Below are 18,927 nucleotides of genomic sequence, written 5' to 3'. Positions count from 1 at the left end.
TCAGAAAATAAACACTTAAGATCAGACAAATATATATACAAAACGAACCAAATGAACACAAAATCATACGCTATTTCAGAAAACTCATTCGCTAAACTCTGTTCAAAATCAACAGAAATCGTTCCTAACCAAAGCTGATAAATTGATAAACTATAACTGACTCATTAAGCGACACACACACAAACCCTAACAATTAAAATCCCAATTCGATTATCACACAAAGTCACAAACCCTAAATTCGATTTACACATAAACTTAGAAAGAAGAGAAGACATATACGAAAACTAACCTTCTACCTTGTGCTCCAAATTATGTAAGGAAGAAGAGAAATTGGTCTGGTCTGAGAATCAGACAAGGATTGATCGGAGATCGTATTTGAGAAAGAGAGATTAAGAGAGGCGATTAGGGTAAACCGTTTACGACTTTAGGTTTGTCGGCACTTAGGTTAAGGATGACTTAGGTTAGGCATACATAGTTAGGTTAAAATTTCGGTTATCCGTTCGGTTATCACGAACCGAACCGAGGAAAAAACCGATATATTTGAAAACTTGTACCGATCGATTTCTCTGTTATTTCTGAATCATAACCGATATCCGACGTTTTTGGTTCGGTTCGGATCGGACCGATCGGTTCGGTTCGGAATACCAGGCCTAAAAAATAGTGTTATCATAGTTACAACTAAAAAGAAAGTTAACAGACGCCGTAAAAAAAAGAAAAAAAAGAAAAAAAAAGAAAAAAAAGTTAACAGACAAGTCTAAAACATAGAAAAGGAAATACGAGAAGGAGACTAGACGCTTCCTCTACTAAAGCGTTTTAAGAGCATGTACAACGGTATAAATCAGGAAATCCTTAGGAAAGATCCTTAATGCTTTTTGATTAAAGAAATATTAAAAGAGGAGGGCAAAGTTAAGGATGATCCTTAATTAAGGATTAAAATACCGAAGTCCTTATCGTGCTTGCACACTTTGATTGGTCCGTTTTGTGTTGTCTCTCGTTAGGGGAGAGAAAAAACACGGGACCCAACCTCATTGTATCTCGAACCCGAAAAAAAAGCAGAGGAGAAGGAGAGGCGACAGAGAGGCGATTTGCGATCCCGACTTGTGAAGGTAAAATCCGATCTTAATCTTTTTTTTTCCTTCTCGAGTTTATGCATGTTGATTTCATCACGTTTTAGGGTTCGATTGAGGTGTTTTATAAAATCTAGGGTTTGAAATCAGATTGGGGATTTTTATCGATTTAGGGTTTTCGTCTTGGTTTGATTTTTTTTTTGCATTTTCGCATCGGTTCTTTGTTGTTATCGTCTGGATTAGAGGTTCTGGATTGAGTTCACAATCGATTTAGGGTTTTGGTTCTTGATTTCAATTTTTTTTTTTAATAAGAATCGTCTCGGTTTGTTTTTTTTTTCATTTTTGCTTTGGTTGTTTGTTGTTAACGTCTCGATTAGAGGTTTAATCAATTGAGTTCACAATCGATTAAGGTTTTGGTTCTTGATTTGAAATTTTTTTTTTAATAAGAATCGTCTCGGTTTTTTTTTTCATTTTTGCTTCGGTTGTTTGTTGTGATCGTCTCGATTAGAGGTTTAATCGATTGAGTTCACAATCGATTAAGGTTTTGGTTCTTGATTTGAATTTTTTTTTTTTGCAGGTTCTGAAATGGATGAAGAACAGCGAGATATGAAAGCACACAAAGCATACTACCAAAGGGTTGATTTCGTATCAAATTCGCTGCAGGGGATTCCCCAACTGTGCCCCTGTGGATCAATCACGAAGGAAATTGTAGATGAAGAGGATACACATGACTACCTCCCTGGGAAAACATACTTCATCTGCAAAGACTTCGAGGTATGAACTTTGTTTCTATCTCTTTCATTTATTACGGGTTATATGTTTGCTATTTGACAATTTTTTTCCCTTTGGCAGAATGACGGTCTGCATTACAGGAAACCATGGGTTATTGGTGTGCAAGAAGAGGTTGAGAGGCTCAAACTGAAAGTTCTCCGCCATGAGAACCTTCTTAGAGAGTGAGAGGCACTTAAGGTGAGTTTATTTTTTTTTCGGTATCATAAAAATTGTGTTTCTACTATCTTTCTAACCAATGTGTTTTGGTTTGTCTTATGTCTGTTAAGGAACATGTTAAAATGTTGGTCAAGCGGGTTTCTGAACTTGAGGTTAGTCTTAAAACTCAACCGCAATAGTTTCCTGGTTAGAGAACATAGCTGTTAGAATTGAAACGGATAGGACTGTCGGTAACTGTGTAGTTAGGAAAAAATTACTTCATTAAATAGACCCTAACTGCATTTTGGATAGTAAAACTTCATTAAATTGTTTGTAGCTGTTCTGATAAGACAGTTTTCTACTAGGATTCAATGTAGAATCTCTTATTTAATCCTAGTAGAATACTAGTAGAGAATCACACTTCATCTTAAATGGCAAGCTCTAGTTTTGTTAATCTCTTAGCGAGCCAAGGGTCAGTTGACCTTAACTCTGCAGAGACTCCATTGTTTAGTACCCAAACTCCTACCCAAACTCCGCAAGAACCAAGTGTCAAAGAGAGGAGAAAGTGGTCTGTGAAGGAGGATTTAATCCTGGTGGGTGTTTGGCTCAACACTAGCAAAGATTCAATCGTTGGTAACGAACAAAAAGGTGTTGCCTTCTGGAAGAGGATTGTAGAGTACTACAACTCCAGTCCTCTTCTCGTTGGGACAGTGCCAAGAGAACTAGGGCAATGCAAGCAAAGATGGGCTAGGATCAATGATTTGGTCTGCAAGTTTGCTGGCTGCTACGACACGACATTGAGGGAGCACAGAAGTGGTCAAAATGACAACGATGTGATGAAGGCTGCCTTGGATATCTTCAACAGTGACCAGAACATGAAGTTCAACTTGGAACATGCGTGGAGGGAGCTTAGGCATGATGTGAAATGGTGCTCCACCTATCAGGAGAAGGACAAGGATAAGCGCAAAACCGCGGATACTTCGGTTGCAGAACCAGAAGATAGACCAATATGGGTTAAGGCTGCGGGTAAGAGGAAGAAAACAGGAAAAGATGAAGAATTAACCAAGCTTGAAGGGCTGGTGGACATTAAAAAGCAAATCTCAAGGCAAAGTTTGCTTGAAAGTTTGCTTGCAAAGCCTGAGCCACTGTCTGATATGGAATTAGCACTGAAAACAAAACTGTTGTCTGAAATGTTGTCTTGATGGTTTGTTAGCTTTAGATTAACTTGTTTGCTTTATTACTTTGCTTTGTTTACTTTACTGACTCGTTTGGTTGTTGCTTTGTTTCAGGATCAGTAAAGACATGTGCAAGATGAAGACAAAAGATGGTGTCCCTTCCTTTTTCAGTCACTGGTCATTTCGTTTGCTTTTTCTGTATGTTGGATGTGTCACGGGTTGTATGTGTCACGGGTTGCTTTGTTTTTGTTGTTGCTTTCTATTTTGAACTTCTATTTATAAGTCAGTGTCTGTTGCTTTGTAATTTGAACTTCCCTTGTATCATTTCATCAATGAAATCTCTTTCCTCTTATTCCAAGCTTTGAAGCAAACTTCCCTTGTATCATCTCCAAGCTTTTCTCCTCTTCTACTTCCATAAATGTCACGAACATAAAACCAACAAGTGAAGAAAGTTAAACCATTCTCCAATCTTTCCTCCTCTTCTACTTCTCTAAATTCACGACAATAAAACCAACAATTCAAGACACTTCAACCATTCTCCAAGCTCTCCTCTACTTCAAGTAATTTTTTTTATTCTAAAATTAGTAATTTTTTTTATATTCTAAAACGTGATTAGTAATTTTTTTTTATTCTAAAATTATTCTAAAACCTGATTAGTATTTTTTTTTTTGGCAGTATGGGAGATGAAGTCGATCGAAGATTGAATGCGGCATTGGATAAGGCTGTCGATGAATATTTTGAAGACACATACAACAACATCGTCAAGAACCAAACAAAGAAACAAACCAAACGTGCATATGTCGAACGAAACAGCGAAGAGGGCCACAGAAGTCTATGGAATTACTACTTCAGTGAAAATCCTACATTTCTGCCTCATTTATTCAGACGACGTTTCCGCATGAACAAGGCGGTGTTCATGCGTATCGTCGATCGCCTCTCAAAAAATTTTCCCTCCTTTCAACAAAGAAAAGATGCAACTGGGAGGTTAGGTCTATCTCCACTACAAAAGTGTACGGCGGCTCTTCGTATGCTTGCTTATGGTTGTGCTGTTGACGCCGTTGACGAGTATCTCCGACTTGGAGAAAGCACAACACTTTCATGTTTAACCAATTTCACAGAAGGTGTAATACAGTTATTTGGAGATGAGTATCTACGAAGGCCCACTCTAGAGGATCTTCAACGACTACTCGATATTGGAGAGATACGCGGCTTTCCTGGGATGATAGGAAGCATCGACTGTATGCATTGGGAGTGGAAAAATTGCCCAACCGCCTGGAAAGGACAGTACACACGTGGATCAGGAAAGCCAACCATTGTCTTGGAGGCTGTAGCTTCACAAGATCTTTGGATATGACACGTTTTTTTTGTCCTCCAGGTACCTTAAACGATATTAACGTCCTCGATCGGTCTCCTGTTTTTGATGACATTTTACAAGGTCGAGCTCCAAGGGTACAATATGTGGTCAACGGGCACCAGTATGATTTGGTGTACTACCTCACAGACGACATATATCCAAAATGGTAAACATTTATCCAATCTATCTCAAACCCTCAAGGTCCTGAAGCAGAATTATTTGCTAAAGTTCAAGAAGAAATCCGAAAAAATGTGGAGCGTGCTTTTGGAGTTTTGCAAACTCGATTTGCAATAGTGAAAAACCCGGCTATTTTGTGGGACAAGAGACAAATAGGGATGATTATGCGAACATGTATCATACTGCACAATATGATAGTAGAAAATGAACGCAATGGATACACTCAGTATGATACATCAGAGTTTGAAGAAGGAGAGTCGAGTAGAAGTTCACAGGTGGATATGTCATATTATCTGAAGCCTTCAAATCTCCTTACTATGCTTGACATACGAAGTCGTGTGCGTGACCCGCACATACATAGACAATTGAAATATGATTTGATTCAAAATATTTGTAACAAGTTTGGTAATGATGAAGATGTTTAATTATTGTATGTTTACATTTTGTTTTTCAATAAATGAAAATTTTAAATTTCAAATTTTAAAATTTTAAATTTTTAAGATTAAAAAAAAAAAAAATCAAAGTACTCCTTGTTGGATAACACAATTGGACCTATGGTTATGTTAAAAGTCCTTAACTATTGAAGAAAAAAGAAATTATAATATAACTAAGGATTCCATACCCACCATTGGAGTTGCTATAAGAAGAAGAAAAAAAATTGTCTAGAGGCTTCGTTTTGCGTTACTTCATCATATAGGTAAGTAGAGAACCACATCTTATCGAATTCGACCTCTCTGCTTCGCTCTCAGTACTTGAAAGCTCAATCAACCCTCTCTTGTAGTAGGCAATTTCAAATCCACGGACATGGCAAAGTTCGTCGAAGGCGACAAGCGATGGATCGTGGAAGACAGACCCGACGGCACCAACGTCCACAACTGGCACTGGGCCGAAACAAACTGCCTCGAATGGTCTCGCAACTTCTTCAACAACCAATTCTCCGACGCCGTGATCCTCTCCGGCGAGTCCAACCTCTTCCTCAAAATCAACAAGGTGGAGAAGCTCGAAGGCGAGGCCTACGTGAACGTGCGCAAGGGGAAGATCATCCCCGGCTACGAGCTCAACGTCTCTCTATCGTGGCAAGGCGAGGCGAAGGACTCTGAAGGAAGACGATCTCGAAGGCGGAAGGGTTGGTGGAGATGCCGTACATCTCCGATGAGAATGCCGATGAGAATCCAGAGATTAGGTATTAGACGGTACTTATAGGTGTAATTCGGTTTAGTATATACCGGTAGTTATGGTGGTTTAAGTTTACTTTAGTATATTACGGTACATATAGGTTTAATCCGGTTTATTATATACAGATGGTTATGGTGGTTAAGATTCCTTTAGTATATTTCGGCATAGGTTTAATCCGGTTTAGTATATACAGGTAGTTATGGTGGTTAAGTTTACTTTAGTATATTACGGTACATATAGGTTTAATCCGGTTTAGTATGTACCGGTAGTTATGGTGGTTAAGTTTCCTTTAGTATATTACGGTACATATAGGTTTAATCCGGTTTAGTATATACAGGTGGTTATGGTGGTTAAGTTTCCTTTAGCTTTCCACTTGTATTTAAACTTTGATGTGTACATTTGAGAAATATATACATTTCAATGTTAGGGTTTCGGTTAAGGACGACGGGGAGATTGGGAAGACGTTGAAGGAAGCGATGGTGACAAAAGGGAAGGTGGTTGTTCAGGAGAAGGTTAGGGTTTACGTGGAGGCGATGGCTAGAGGTGGGCCGTGTAGGGATGAGTTGGAGTTTAAGAAGGTTGCGCCAAAGGCAAAGGAGAAGTCTAGTGGTTTACCGGTTGTATCTGATGCGAAGGAGAGTAAGGTAGTGAAAGAGAAGAAGGGGAAGACGAAGGAAGGGTTTAAGATGATTAGTATGACCGAGAAGTTTAGTTGTAGAGTGAAAGATTTGTATGAGATTCTGATGGATGAGAATCGTTGGAAGGGGTTTACTCAAGAGTAATGCCAAGATTAGTAGAGATGTGAGTGGTGCGATTAGTTTGTTTGATGGGTCGGTTACTGGGATGAATTTGGAGTTGGAAGAAGGGAAGTTGATTGTTCAGAAGTGGAGGTTTGGGAGCAGGCCTGATGGTCTTGATTTAACGGTTGGTTTACTGATTGTTTTTGTTGTGGTTCAGAAACATGGTGCTTTGATTTGGATCTGGTTGCGATTGATGTGTTGGCTTTCTTTGCTTTGACATTTTAGGTGAGAATCACTTTCGAGGAACCTGAACCAGGAGTCACCATTGTTAATCTTACCCAGTGACATTCCTGAAGAAGATAGGTTAGTCTCACTTACCGAATTGATGTATGTAGTTGTTCGACTCATTAAGTCTTTGCTTTAGTGAATGGATTCTTTGGAATTTGGGTGTGCTGTATTGGTTAGTAGTATATGATATAGAATACTCAACGCACAGGCCGAGAACCATTGGACTATTAGAGATTAGAGAGGATCTTAAATATCTTAGCCGCCCAAACGTCTTTGACTATCTATGTTAATCATTTCCTCTAATTGACTCTTAGTATTTGCTGCGCATTTGGAGCTTATTTGTTTGTCCATGCGCTCGTTTTCTTCTTTTTTGTTAAGCAAATATACTTAAGAGTTATTCGCTCGATATTGGCTCCTTTGATGTTATCTGATGGGTTTCCATTGACATACGGGAATGCGACTGTGGTGGAAAACACGGAGAGAGGATGGAGAGACCTTATATTCCACATGATCCGTGCTGTTTTTGGGTTTGGAATATGATATGTGATTCTAATTTTCAAACAAACAAAACCAGCATTGCTTTTATCTATGGTTATGATTTCAATTCCAAAACAAGGGGGACTAGTGACAAGCAGCGCAAATGTATGATTTCTAAGTTTTTTGTTTATGCATTTTCATGTAACTATTTGCTCACTTCTATATTTATTTAGGAATGGACAATTATCCGTAAATTTTGATTCGATTTTTTGTTTCGATCTGAAAAATCTTGATATAATCAAGCAAAAAACTAAAATATTATATCCGTAAAAAAATGAAACAAATCACAAATACTATTTGTAATATATATATATATATATAATTATATCTTTTTCTAAATTTTATAATATTTTTAAAGTAACTATTTAGTTATTAATTTTTTAAATAATAGGTAATTTTTTAAAAAAATCGTAATAAAATATTATTATTTATATCAGATTTTTTTATTATTCTTTTTTCGGATCAATCGGACATTCATGTCCCGTAAAATACAGATTTTTCAGATATCTGAAAAGTTACAGATTAAATTGAATCTGAAAATCGATTATCTGTACGGAGTAGAATGGATATCTTAAAAAAATTATATCTGATTTGCGCCGACCCTACTTTTGTTGAGATTGTTTAGATCAATGGCACACACCGATCTATGTTAAAACTGTTGTTATCAGTATTCTATCAATCATTAAATTCAGATGGGACAAGAACTTCCAGTGTAATAATACTGCAGGTCAACTACGTTGAAATAATCTATGCTCAAAAGATATAGTTATAAACCCCACAATTTGACATGTAAGAGCATATGTAAGAGCATGTTCAACGCAGACATGGAACCATATGTAACTTTTTTTGTTTTTAGTATTATTTTTTTTAGTTTGAAAAAAAAAATTAATTTAAAACCGAACCAATCGCGGGTCGCCACGTGTCAGTGAAGTCCGCAAACAGTGATAAAAACAGAGAAAGATCGATCTTTATTTGCTTACTTTTGTGATCGGTTTTAAAAGTTTTGGTGGGACTCTTGCATTAAGAAACCCAGTTATAACCATGGATAAACATGGTCTAAGCATATGAGCCTGATGCCTTGCTAATTATTAGCATTAATTTGTTAAACCTGTAGGTTGGGCAGAAATTAAGTACTTTACAATTATCATATTTATTGAAACTAGCAATAAATTAGTTAAACATCGTTCACCAAATAATTTAATTTTCTAACATCAGATCCCAAAATTCAAATTTCGAAGATTATAACCTCTGTCGGTTTCGTGCTTCCGCGCCAGACTAAACAGCCACATACACAAATACTTTGTGGAGCTTGTTGGAATAGAGATTTGGAAAAATGTTAAAAGATTTCATATATGATAGAATTTAGCTGAATCTATTTAGATTTAAGGATTTAACAGAGATTTTGATGAGAAATTTGGTAGATTTTGGTCATTTTGGTCTCCCTCTATAACCTAGCTAAAGGGAGTGAACTATCCCTAATACTAAGCATTCACGTTACAACTTCTCTTGATCAGGAAATAGCAAATATCAAAGTTAGAAGACGATGTTTACAGTTTCAGATTGATTCTTCCACAAGCTATCGTTGGTCCGTCAGTTTCGGCAAGAGAAGAAGCATTTCTTCGAGAGAATTGGTAGGAGGTTCTTTCACAAGATCACATACTTTAATCATGTGTAAGAAAAATTTGTGATATTTGTCTCTGTTTTGTTTCAACCATCGTTGGAGAGTGAGGAAGGAAGATAATTGTTTTATTTATTTTGAAATACCATCTAGGTGATTATCCGTTCACATGCACGAAATGAAATGTATATTCTAATAATTGTTGAATATGAACTTTGTCCGTATAACCATAATTATATCATTCATAAGCCTATATATATTAATTTGAATATCTATTAAATGTTATTTTACTCATATGGTTTTTATTATCATTTATATTTTATTATAACAAAAAATTTAAACTATAGATCATAAAATTTTCAGTGTGAGAGTTTTAACAATTTTCGTTATTTATAGTCATTTTTAAACATTCAAAATATAATATATATATGAAAATCTATTTTTTATTATATGGTTAATATGATTGTTTAATTTATTTTAATAATATAACATTAAAAAATAATGAAGATATGTGAATTGTTGTCAAATCTTTATTATTAAAATCATTAATTGTCAAATATATATTTTATTCACGTTTGGTAATTCCGTAAATTTTATTTAAGAAAAGAAAGAAAAACAATAATTGTAGATTGTTAATTAATTTCATGGTTAGTCCAAGTAGAAGTATATAATATATGTTTAATGGACCAACATATTTCTTTAGAGACTTTAAGAAACATTTTATTGATGACACGTGTCAAAGTTAAAATGTTGTAATGCTTATCTTTTAATATATAGATGATTATCTAATAATTCCAATAACTCTTGATAAATATTATGAGTGAAATCTTTGTTTTCCAATAAGGAGAAATTTGAAAGAGTTTTAATAAATGATTAATTCAATAATAGTGGATTTGATAGAACTTTTATAAATACTAAGAGGAGATTTGAACAAAAACTAGAATTTTCTTAAATCATAAGCCTCCTATAAGCCCCCTTTGTTCCTATCTCTTTTTGGTCACCATTCCATTCCAGAAAATGCTTTTAAAGATAACAATCACAACATTCCAAATGTAGAAAAGTCACAATCTCAACATTCTAAACCTGCTTCCACCTAACAAAAAACAATTGCCTTCTCGTAGTTTACTCCAAATACAAAGGGTGTAATATAACAGAAACACTCGACACTTTACCGAACACACACATTGCCTTCTCTTCTAAATAAGTTCAATCTTCCTAATCTCTCTCTGTCTCTCTCTGACAACAGAGAGACTCTTCACGTGCCAAACAAAAAAAAACTGAGCACCTTCCTCTCGCCATGGCCACGGACTCCGTCAAGCACGTGCCTACATTCGGCGGGGCAGCCATCTCCGCCGAAATGAAAAGCTTCTTCTCCGCCGTGCCTACTTTTGTCTACGCCTTCGTCGTAACCTTTGTTGCCTTCACTGTTTACTTAGCCTTCGCCCCTTCTCTCATCACTGTCTCTAATTCAGTTTCTTCCTATATCCTCCCTAATGTCAGTGCCGTGACTTCAGCGTCCAGTAACATCACATTACAAGCAACCACGCCGGAAAGTCTCACTCCGGCTGTTATAAACACAACCTTTGAGCCTCCCCTAGGTAATGAAACAAACCCACTTTCTAGAAACAACGCTTCACGGGATCATGCAAGTGTACACTTATGTCCTAACAACAATACTGCTCGAAATTCGGACAAACAAGCACCTCTGTCCGTGAATTCAAGTGCTTCTTCTCCGATGAGAAAACAAAGTAGGAAGTCAGGGGCTAAACGAGAGATCAAGTCTCTGAAGGACTGCAATTTTTTCGAAGGAGAATGGGTCAAAGACGAATCCTACCCGCTTTACAAACCCGGCACGTGTAATCTCATCGACGAACAGTTTAGCTGTTTAACCAACGGAAGACCAGACGTTGAGTTTTACAAACTGAAGTGGAAACCTAAAGAATGCACTTTACCAAGGCTGAACGGAGGCAAGTTGCTGGAGATGATTAGAGGAAGAAGGCTCGTGTTCGTTGGAGACTCGCTGAATAGAAACATGTGGGAGTCTTTGGTTTGTATTCTTAAAGGATCAGTTAAAGATGAGAGACAAGTCTTTGAAGCTCATGGAAGGCATCAGTTTCGTCGGGAAGCTGAGTACACTTTGGTCTTCAAAGTAAGTTTGCAATCTGTTTTGGTGAGGCCTGCGGGTTCGGGTAGTTTGGGCTGGGTCGTTCGGTTCGACCAAAATATTGCCCAACTGAACCGAACAGAGTTTGGTTCGGTTTAGGTAGTTCGGTTTTTCAACTTCTTTTACCGAAACTAATCAAAGTTTTTGGTTTCAATTATATGTTGGTTTAAAATTTCTTTAAATTCAGGGTAATTTTGGTTAGTTCGGTTTGTCAGTTATTTTGATTTGAATTTTTGATTAATTTAGTTAGCTTTTTTTTGAAAACCCGAGCTAACCAATTACTGAAGTGAAAACCGAAGTATTTTATAAACTTGCCGAATTGAACCAAACTAACCAAAAAAATTTGGTTCGGTTCGGTTATCAACGCAGGCCTAGTTTGACTACCTAGTTGTTATTGGAGACTTGATTTGTGTGGTTGATATGATAGGAATATAATTGCACTGTGGAGTTCTTTGCGTCTCCTTTCTTGGTTCGAGAATGGGAAGTTACGGATAAGAGCGGGACGAAGAAGGAAACTTTGCGTCTAGATATGATGGGAAGCTCATCAAAGCAGTACATAGGAGCGGATGTACTTGTGTTCAATACCGGAGCTTGGTGGACTGATGACATAACATCCAAAGGGTAGAGTTCTGTCAGCTATTTTTTGTTTTTTTTTATATGGAGGATTTGTCTCATTGGCTTTTTGGTGTTTAAATGGTTTTGATTAGTGAGGATTATTTTCAAGAAAGAAGCACTGTTTACCCGAAACTCAACGTTGATGAAGCTTTTAGAAAAGCATTGACTACTTGGGGTCGATGGGTTGATAAGTATGTGAATCCAAAGAAGTCTCTTGTCTTCTTCCGCGGATTCTCCCTGTCACATTTCAGGTATGTACAGTTCTTTCATGGTAGTCTTAAGATTCTGTTTAAAAAAATAAATAAATGGGTTTGGTCTGGTTGCATGCAGTGGTGGGCGATGGAATGCGGGAGGGGCGTGCGATGATGAAACAGAACCGATCAAGAACGAGGCATACCTAATGCCTTACCCTTCCAAGATGGAGATTCTTGAAAGAGTTCTAAGGGGAATGAAGACACCGGTCACGTATCTCAACATCACGAGGTTAACAGATTACAGGAAGGATGCTCACCCGTCTGTTTATAGGAAACAGAAATTTACTGCAGAAGAAAGCAAATCACCGTTGTTGCACCAAGACTGCAGTCACTGGTGCCTCCCAGGTGTACCTGATTCTTGGAACGAGATTCTCTATGCCGAGATGCTGGTAAAGCTCGACCAGCTCCGTGGCAACAGACGGCGGAAACCTAAAGGGCTACTATAGGAGGAGTTAAATCAGATTTTTGTTTTAGATGAAATACACTATATATATTTTCAATGGATGAAAAGAAAAGAAACACTTAGAAGCAATTATATGTTTTCAAAGGCATAGAGAAAGTAAGAGGTGAGAATCATATTAGTGCCTTGCTCATCACTTTTCTAGTTTTTAGATTGTAAATGGTTAATTTTTATTTTACTCAATTTAATAGTAAAGGTTTGTCAAATCATAACTGAACCGGAAATGGAAGCAATCATTTGGTTAAAAGAATCCAGTTGATGACATCGACTGGCAAAGCATAGGCAGGATCAATTTGGTTTGACTCCAGGATACTCCAGCCCTGCACACAGTTTTGGATCATTAAGTTCTCTTTAGCTTTGAAGACCTGAACAGTATGAACTAATGAGAAGCAAATTTTAGTCACCTGCAACTCCAAAGTAAGTGTGAAAGATATCAACAGCATCGTCAGGTCCATTCTCCATATCTTATTCAAATTACACCTGAAACTCAGGAAAGACTCTAAAGAGATGTGAGCTTTATAAACCAATGTTTGAGAAAAACCTGACAGTCCAAGATGAACTTTACAAGCTTTGATTTGTCAATCCAATGTACTCTATTGGTCATGATAAAGCTCGATAAAACCCACCAAGAGTGGCAAACCTGGTGATAATTAAGCAAGAACAATCAGTGTGGTAAGAACAATTGGAATAATGTTTTGTGTTTGTAGAGAGAAGCTCCGTTCCCTCAAATGGACACCTATTGTTTATTCAACTGCGATAAACTGGTCATGGCGTTGACAAGTACGTTTCCTTACCTTTACAGTTTTGTTTTAACTTATTCTATTTGATGTTATATATGAACATTTATACATGTAGTATTGTGGTTGCTGCTGCGACTGTTCAAAAGGAGAGATCAAGAAGACTTTGTACAGCCATATTAAACCAAGTGATAAGAGAACTAGCTGTTGCATTTAAACCAAGTGATATGAAATTATTCTCTCCTTCTCTCTTTTGTTCTTCACATTCTTCAGTTTCCAGCAAGTAAAAAAGCTCATATTCTCACACTCCTATTCGTCTTCTTTGGCTCAGCCCTTAAAAGATCGACAAGAATGGAGGAGGTACATAGTTTTTTAGCACTAAAACTATTATTCTTAGTTTGTATTGAAAAAAAAATGTTGCTGGTGAAGGAACAATGTCAAGTCTTTCACGTGAGAGAAATCTTGCAACCAAAGGGGGGGGCATAATAAACTGAGACTATATAAGTTTCGTTTAGTTATGTATTTCTTGAGAAATAATGTAATTCTTTGATTTTTTTTTTTTTGGTTAAAGGGTTTTATAATTCACTTTTGTGTGTTGAGCGTAAATAAAAGGGACCGCTTTATACGATTCAGTGATGTTTTTAGTTTAATTTCAGCTTCTTTCTTTTCATGAAATTCAAGCTACTTCACAAATAAAGATGCATGCATATTTGCGTGGGGAACTACATAGACACCCATTCAACAAGAACTCTATTTATAATCACGTCCTAATGAATCGGTCATTTGAACAAAAAAAAAAAACCACTTCCTAATGAATCGGTCATACTTTTATTTTTAAAATAGATACAAAGACACCCATTCAACAAGAACTCTATTTATAATCACGTCCTTATGAATCGGTCATTTGAACAAAAAAAAAAATCACTTCCTAATGAATCGGTCATACTTTTATTTTGGAGATTAATGTTTCATAAATAAAAACAGATATCAGTGTACGTAGTATCCTCCCTTATCTTTAGGATTGGATTCCCACCTTCAACATTCCACTTTTTTCTCATTTCAGTTTGTTATTTAAGGGTTTCAAAACATACAACAATTATCCAAAACTAGATTGTTTCAAATTTCTCAAAAGATATTTAATTCGAAGCTAATTATCACGAGAACTACAAATTAATTCCAAAAATGAAGTTAATTTCATTGATGTGCATCGCCTTTGTCATACTCTTGACATCATTCCCGGCTACGGCTATTACGTTCAATACTTCGTTCAACCCTACAGATTGCCTTAAAAATCATGATACCTGCGGCCCCCTAGCTGCTGTAAAGGGCCGGCGGTGGAGACCCGAATGTTGTAAATTTTGGAGCGGGAATGTACTTCCAGAAACAAGACAATGTGCATGTTATGTACTGAAATATTCTCTTGGCGATGGTTATCTTCCCCTTATTTTAGGTAAGTGTAAATTAGGTGGTATCGAACAATTCAAATGTTGGGAGCTGCGAACATATAACTAACCAGAATCGTGAAAACCAAACTGGAGATAATAAGATAAAGTAATCAATTGGGTATTTCTTTATTTCTTTCTAATCATTTTAATAATGTTACTGTTCAATAAGGAGAGAGAAATGGTTTTGTTTTTGTTCATGCTCGTGTGAATTACGATTCCATGTTTTTTTGTTTCCATATATTTTCTTATATATTTAGTAAAAAAAAATGAAAAGGTATAATCTACTCTGGATTAAGTACCATAAATAAATATTTGTTCTTAATTAATCTTAGTGCTTTGGACTTCTAACACCAACTTTATGCGTAATAAGCATGGGGAGAAGAAGCAAATGAAGAATTCTTCTTATTCACCAAGTTTTGTAATATAAGAATTTTCATTCTACCAAAAAAGCCTGTCTCTAGTATTTTCCCTAACCTCTTTCTAAAAAAGCTTCCGACCAAATAGATTTGCTCATGTGGCCAGTGGGCTCTTTACAGCCGGTCACCATAATCTTTTTGTTTTTGTTTTTGCTTTGTATTATATTTCTTCTCTTCGCAGTGGCGATTATGTTATGATTATGTTATTCGCGGTGCCGATAAACCGTGGCAAATTTTTGTTGTGTATTCAATCTTAATTGAAGCAAAACTTCATGATTGTGTTCTGTTATTCTTCGATTGAGATTGATCTTTTATGTATGCTTCTCCTCTTTCACAGTTTTTTTTTTTTTTGGTAATCCAGGGTTCCCAGTTTCGCGGGTCATTCCCTGGGTCCGGTCAGGCAGCGGGTCGGCTTCACCCGGGAGGGTATGTCCTGAGCCCGAAGGTCCAGTACCCGCTTCGTGACATGGATGAGCAGTTCGGCTCCGGCTGGCGTCGAACCCGCAAGCATGACAATTGGCCCTCAAGGTTCTAACTAGTAGAACTGACTCATCCCGTCTCCTCTTTCACAGTTGCTCTTTAAATCCCGTTCGCTTTAATGGAGTTTTCTTCTTCTCTATTGGATTCGCATGTACTCTTTTCTTAAGGGAGTCAATTTTCACTCTTTAAAAGATGAAGCCGCCGATGAATAGGCTCTGAGTGAAGTTTCCTGGATAGAAAGGTGGAGTAATCTCGATTTGATTTGATGAAGATTTAGATGAATCGGCATCCTCTCGGAGATGGTCCGATAAAGATCTTTAATTTTATTGAGTAATCCCAGAGTTATTACCCAATGAAGTTGATGGTGGCTCTCATTGAAGCGACAGCCGGATGAAAGATAGCAGATCGAGAAGTTCAAAGCTTGTTCGGTGACCATGAGCAGTCTCTGCCGCCGGCGAGGTGTACCGACTTCCTCTCATCCCATGCGTTGGTGCGACAGATGCATGTCAGATCCAGAAGTTTAAAGACTCATGCAAAGGAGGATGAGGGCGCGTGTCACGTCTTTCCCGTGATGAAGACACATGCACTATTAGGCCTAATAAAATTTATTTTATGTCGAGTTGTATGATGAGTTTCAAGCCTGTTGCTTCTCTTGTAATGTTCATTGGGCCTTTCTAAAGGAAAGAAACATTTGACAAAAAAAAAGAAAAAAAATTCTACCTTTAGGCCCTTCTTATCAACAACTTTGACAACAGACCTCAATGGGTTCATATCCTATGGCCTCTTGGGACTCTTTTTTGGATAGTCATCCATACTGTGAAGGAGTATTCGGGGTGTGATAAGGAAACCAAATCCCTTTGTACCAGTCAACTGCTGAATGGTTAGCTTCCATGTGAGCTAATCATTACTCATCCTCGCAAGTTTTTAGATGATTGCTTCTTTTTGATCAGATGGTTGAGTATAATCTATTTTGAATTAGCCTGTTGGACTAGTTTCTCTTATTCAAGAAATCCACTTGCTCAGTGACACAAGAGCAGCTAAGCGGGTCCGTAACTTTGTTGGTAATATAAAGGGAAAACTCAGATCTTCTGTTTTGATCTTTGCTTGCGTCTCAGACATGTATTGCACATCTTTGTTTCTTACAAGCGTCAAATCGTTTATACATTTTTAGTGAAACAATGGTGAGCAGGTAGCCAGGTAGTACCTTTCCTTGCAACTCACGCATGAATATAATAAATCAACTATTTCATTGTTGATGACTGGATGATTCACAATCAAGTTGCTGGGTATAGTATTTACACTAATTTTTTTTCTTTTGTTTACTCGTGAGATCATCAAAGATGTTTTAGATATATGAAAAGCATATTTCATAGTCTATATTCATCTTCCATGTATGTTTCTTTGATGATTTAAAAAAAAAACAGAAGTACATCAACACTTCTTATCTTTGTGTTTTCTTAATCTCAAGTTGGTAAATAGAAAAAAATGATGAAAAGAAGAAGAAAAACAAATTACTACGAGGCTCTCAGTAAAGCTGTTCTTTCTTTTCATGCCACCATCTCCACCTGTAAACACAAAATTGCTAGAAACATTAGTGAACTTTTATATAATTTTATATAATATAAAAAACATATAAAAAATTATTTTAAAAAATGAATTTTAATATAATTTTGTGCCAAATCTTGCATTCTGAGATCATCAAGTCAATGTAGTATACGTACCAGTAATAGTCCCAACGAGGACGGACTTTGGTCATGCGGTTATCATCAGATGGGTGATAAGGATGAGCAGCGTGGTGAGTGTTATGGAAAGCGCAGCAACCTGCAGCGTAGACTGTGATGAGGAGGACTAGGACTAGAATGTTGACAACCGATAACTTTCTCCAGTCAAGACGGATCTCTTCAAGAACACCAGCTTTACAAGCATCACACTCGTAGCATAACGTTTCAATACCATTGTTCCATCTATAGCAATCTTCTCCTCCGACTATTACTCCAGTCTCGTACGTGCACGCCGTTGGTGGCTTACAACATCCCGACTACAATCAAAGACAGGTTAGTTACTAAACAAACTGATGAAGATGCTAGTTCATATCATAGGACACAAGGGGAGTTTATAACCAAACCGGAAAAAAAAAACAAAATCCGATATGAACGGGCCTAAAATCAGATATTTTTGGATTCCGAAATAATATCTGAAATTAGCTAAATTTGTTAAACTTTTACATATTTAAGGTAATTTAGATATTATCGAAAGATAAGGATGATGATACCTGAACAGAAGTCATATCCCTTTGGAAATAATCAAGTGTAGTCCAAGATTCAATCTTAGAACAAGTCTTTGAAGTCAAGATACAGCTTCTAATGGAGTTCCAATACTCTTGATCTCTAACTCTCTCTCTCAGCCACGGATGATAATCTCCAAGTCTATATTCTTTGTAAACCCTCCCTGGTACTTCCACACCACCTCCTTGGCTAGTCACCACAAGACCAAAGAGCGTTAGACCCATGAGAGTCGCTATGAGGAAGATCATGACAACTAAGTACACCCACAGAGCCCATGCCACGTTGAAACAAGCTCCTATGAAACCAGCAAGGGATACTAACAGTATGATGAATCCTATCACGAGAAGCGGTGTCTGGAGGAAGTTCTCGCAAGTTTTACTGCTTCTTGCCTTCCATAGAGCAGTTCCTTTGATTGGTATTGAAGCTAGTAAGCTGAGAAGGTTTATGACCCCAATCACTGTGTTGCTGAACCTGTACATACTAGGATTGTTATCAAGAAGAAACCAGAGAACTTTGCAGTGTCTTCTCTCTTCTCTAAGCAGATTCTCTCTTATCAATTAGGAATCTATTGGACTATATTTGCGAAGTGATTTTGCCACATGTTCTTTCTACAATCAATTTCACAAAACAAATATGACATTGCTACTGAAATTGATGACATGTATTATAGCTTAATATGACATGGACAATTGCATTTAATGTTAATTTATATTTTTGGTAAATTTTTTAAAATATGGTAATAACTCATATAGTACATTTAATGTCAATTTATATTTTAGAAATTTTTTAGAATATGAAAATAACTCATAAATCATCATTAGAATAAATATATTCAAATATGGCATTATAAATTTCGAAATATAATATAATTATATATTTTAAAATTATACAATTTTATTACTAAAATTTTCAAAAATGTATACAATTTTCTTAGAAAATTATAAAAATTTAATCGTAAAATCATTATTTTCTTATATATCTATAAATTTTATAAATATTGTTTAATTTTAAT

General features: G+C 36.5%; 3 protein-coding genes, 1 long non-coding RNA gene and 1 pseudogene across 4 annotated transcripts; 4 read left to right on the top strand and 1 right to left on the bottom strand.

Moving 5' to 3' along the window:
- Window positions 1-1,417: 1,417 nt before the first annotated feature.
- LOC106417750 lies at window positions 1,418-7,646 on the top strand (annotated as a pseudogene).
- On the top strand, window positions 2,426-3,196 carry LOC106417537 (glutathione S-transferase T3-like). Its single transcript, XM_013858328.2, has one exon. It carries the CDS (start codon window positions 2,426-2,428, stop codon window positions 3,194-3,196), a length of 771 nt encoding a protein of 256 aa, XP_013713782.2.
- A 1,991-nt stretch (window positions 7,647-9,637) lies between the features above and the next one.
- On the top strand, window positions 9,638-12,786 carry LOC106417902 (protein trichome birefringence-like 1). The gene is made up of 4 exons (XM_013858620.3): window positions 9,638-11,208; window positions 11,651-11,844; window positions 11,931-12,089; window positions 12,169-12,786. The coding sequence occupies exons 1-4, from the start codon at window positions 10,357-10,359 to the stop codon at window positions 12,536-12,538; spliced, it is 1,575 nt and encodes a 524-aa protein (XP_013714074.2). The 5' UTR covers window positions 9,638-10,356; the 3' UTR covers window positions 12,539-12,786.
- A 1,819-nt stretch (window positions 12,787-14,605) lies between these two features.
- LOC125580338 lies at window positions 14,606-16,351 on the top strand. Its single transcript, XR_007318084.1, has 2 exons — window positions 14,606-14,739; window positions 15,512-16,351. It is a non-coding gene; the product is annotated as an uncharacterized LOC125580338 (long non-coding RNA).
- A 629-nt stretch (window positions 16,352-16,980) lies between these two features.
- LOC106345440 (tetraspanin-6-like) lies at window positions 16,981-18,484 on the bottom strand. The gene is made up of 3 exons (XM_048744690.1): window positions 17,903-18,484; window positions 17,352-17,668; window positions 16,981-17,195 (listed from the first exon to the last, which is right to left on the bottom strand). The coding sequence occupies exons 1-3, from the start codon at window positions 18,392-18,394 to the stop codon at window positions 17,156-17,158; spliced, it is 849 nt and encodes a 282-aa protein (XP_048600647.1). The 5' UTR covers window positions 18,395-18,484; the 3' UTR covers window positions 16,981-17,155.
- Window positions 18,485-18,927: the final 443 nt, after the last annotated feature.

The sequence above is a fragment of the Brassica napus genome, chromosome C1 (genome assembly GCF_020379485.1).
Source record: "Brassica napus cultivar Da-Ae chromosome C1, Da-Ae, whole genome shotgun sequence".
In the NCBI taxonomy this organism is placed as follows: Eukaryota; Viridiplantae; Streptophyta; class Magnoliopsida; order Brassicales; family Brassicaceae; genus Brassica; species Brassica napus.
Note: the sequence above shows the minus strand (reverse complement) of the source record. Positions and strands in the feature narration are given on the sequence as shown.

What these genes read in the sequence shown, in the direction of transcription:
- LOC106417537 (XM_013858328.2), top strand. Translation starts at nt 2,426, where the DNA reads ATGGCAAGCTCTAGTTTTGTTAATCTCTTAGCGAGCCAAGGGTCAGTT.
- LOC106417902 (XM_013858620.3), top strand. Translation starts at nt 10,357, where the DNA reads ATGGCCACGGACTCCGTCAAGCACGTGCCTACATTCGGCGGGGCAGCC. An exon ending in GATGACATAACATCCAAAGG is followed by an intron (nt 11,845 to 11,930) that starts GTAGAGTTCTGT and finishes GGTTTTGATTAG; the next exon opens with TGAGGATTATTTTCAAGAAA. An exon ending in TTCTCCCTGTCACATTTCAG is followed by an intron (nt 12,090 to 12,168) that starts GTATGTACAGTT and finishes GGTTGCATGCAG; the next exon opens with TGGTGGGCGATGGAATGCGG.
- LOC106345440 (XM_048744690.1), bottom strand. Translation starts at nt 18,394, where the DNA reads ATGTACAGGTTCAGCAACACAGTGATTGGGGTCATAAACCTTCTCAGC. An exon ending in GGGATATGACTTCTGTTCAG is followed by an intron (nt 17,669 to 17,902) that starts GTATCATCATCC and finishes CTTTGATTGTAG; the next exon opens with TCGGGATGTTGTAAGCCACC. An exon ending in CCTCGTTGGGACTATTACTG is followed by an intron (nt 17,196 to 17,351) that starts GTACGTATACTA and finishes TTGTGTTTACAG; the next exon opens with GTGGAGATGGTGGCATGAAA.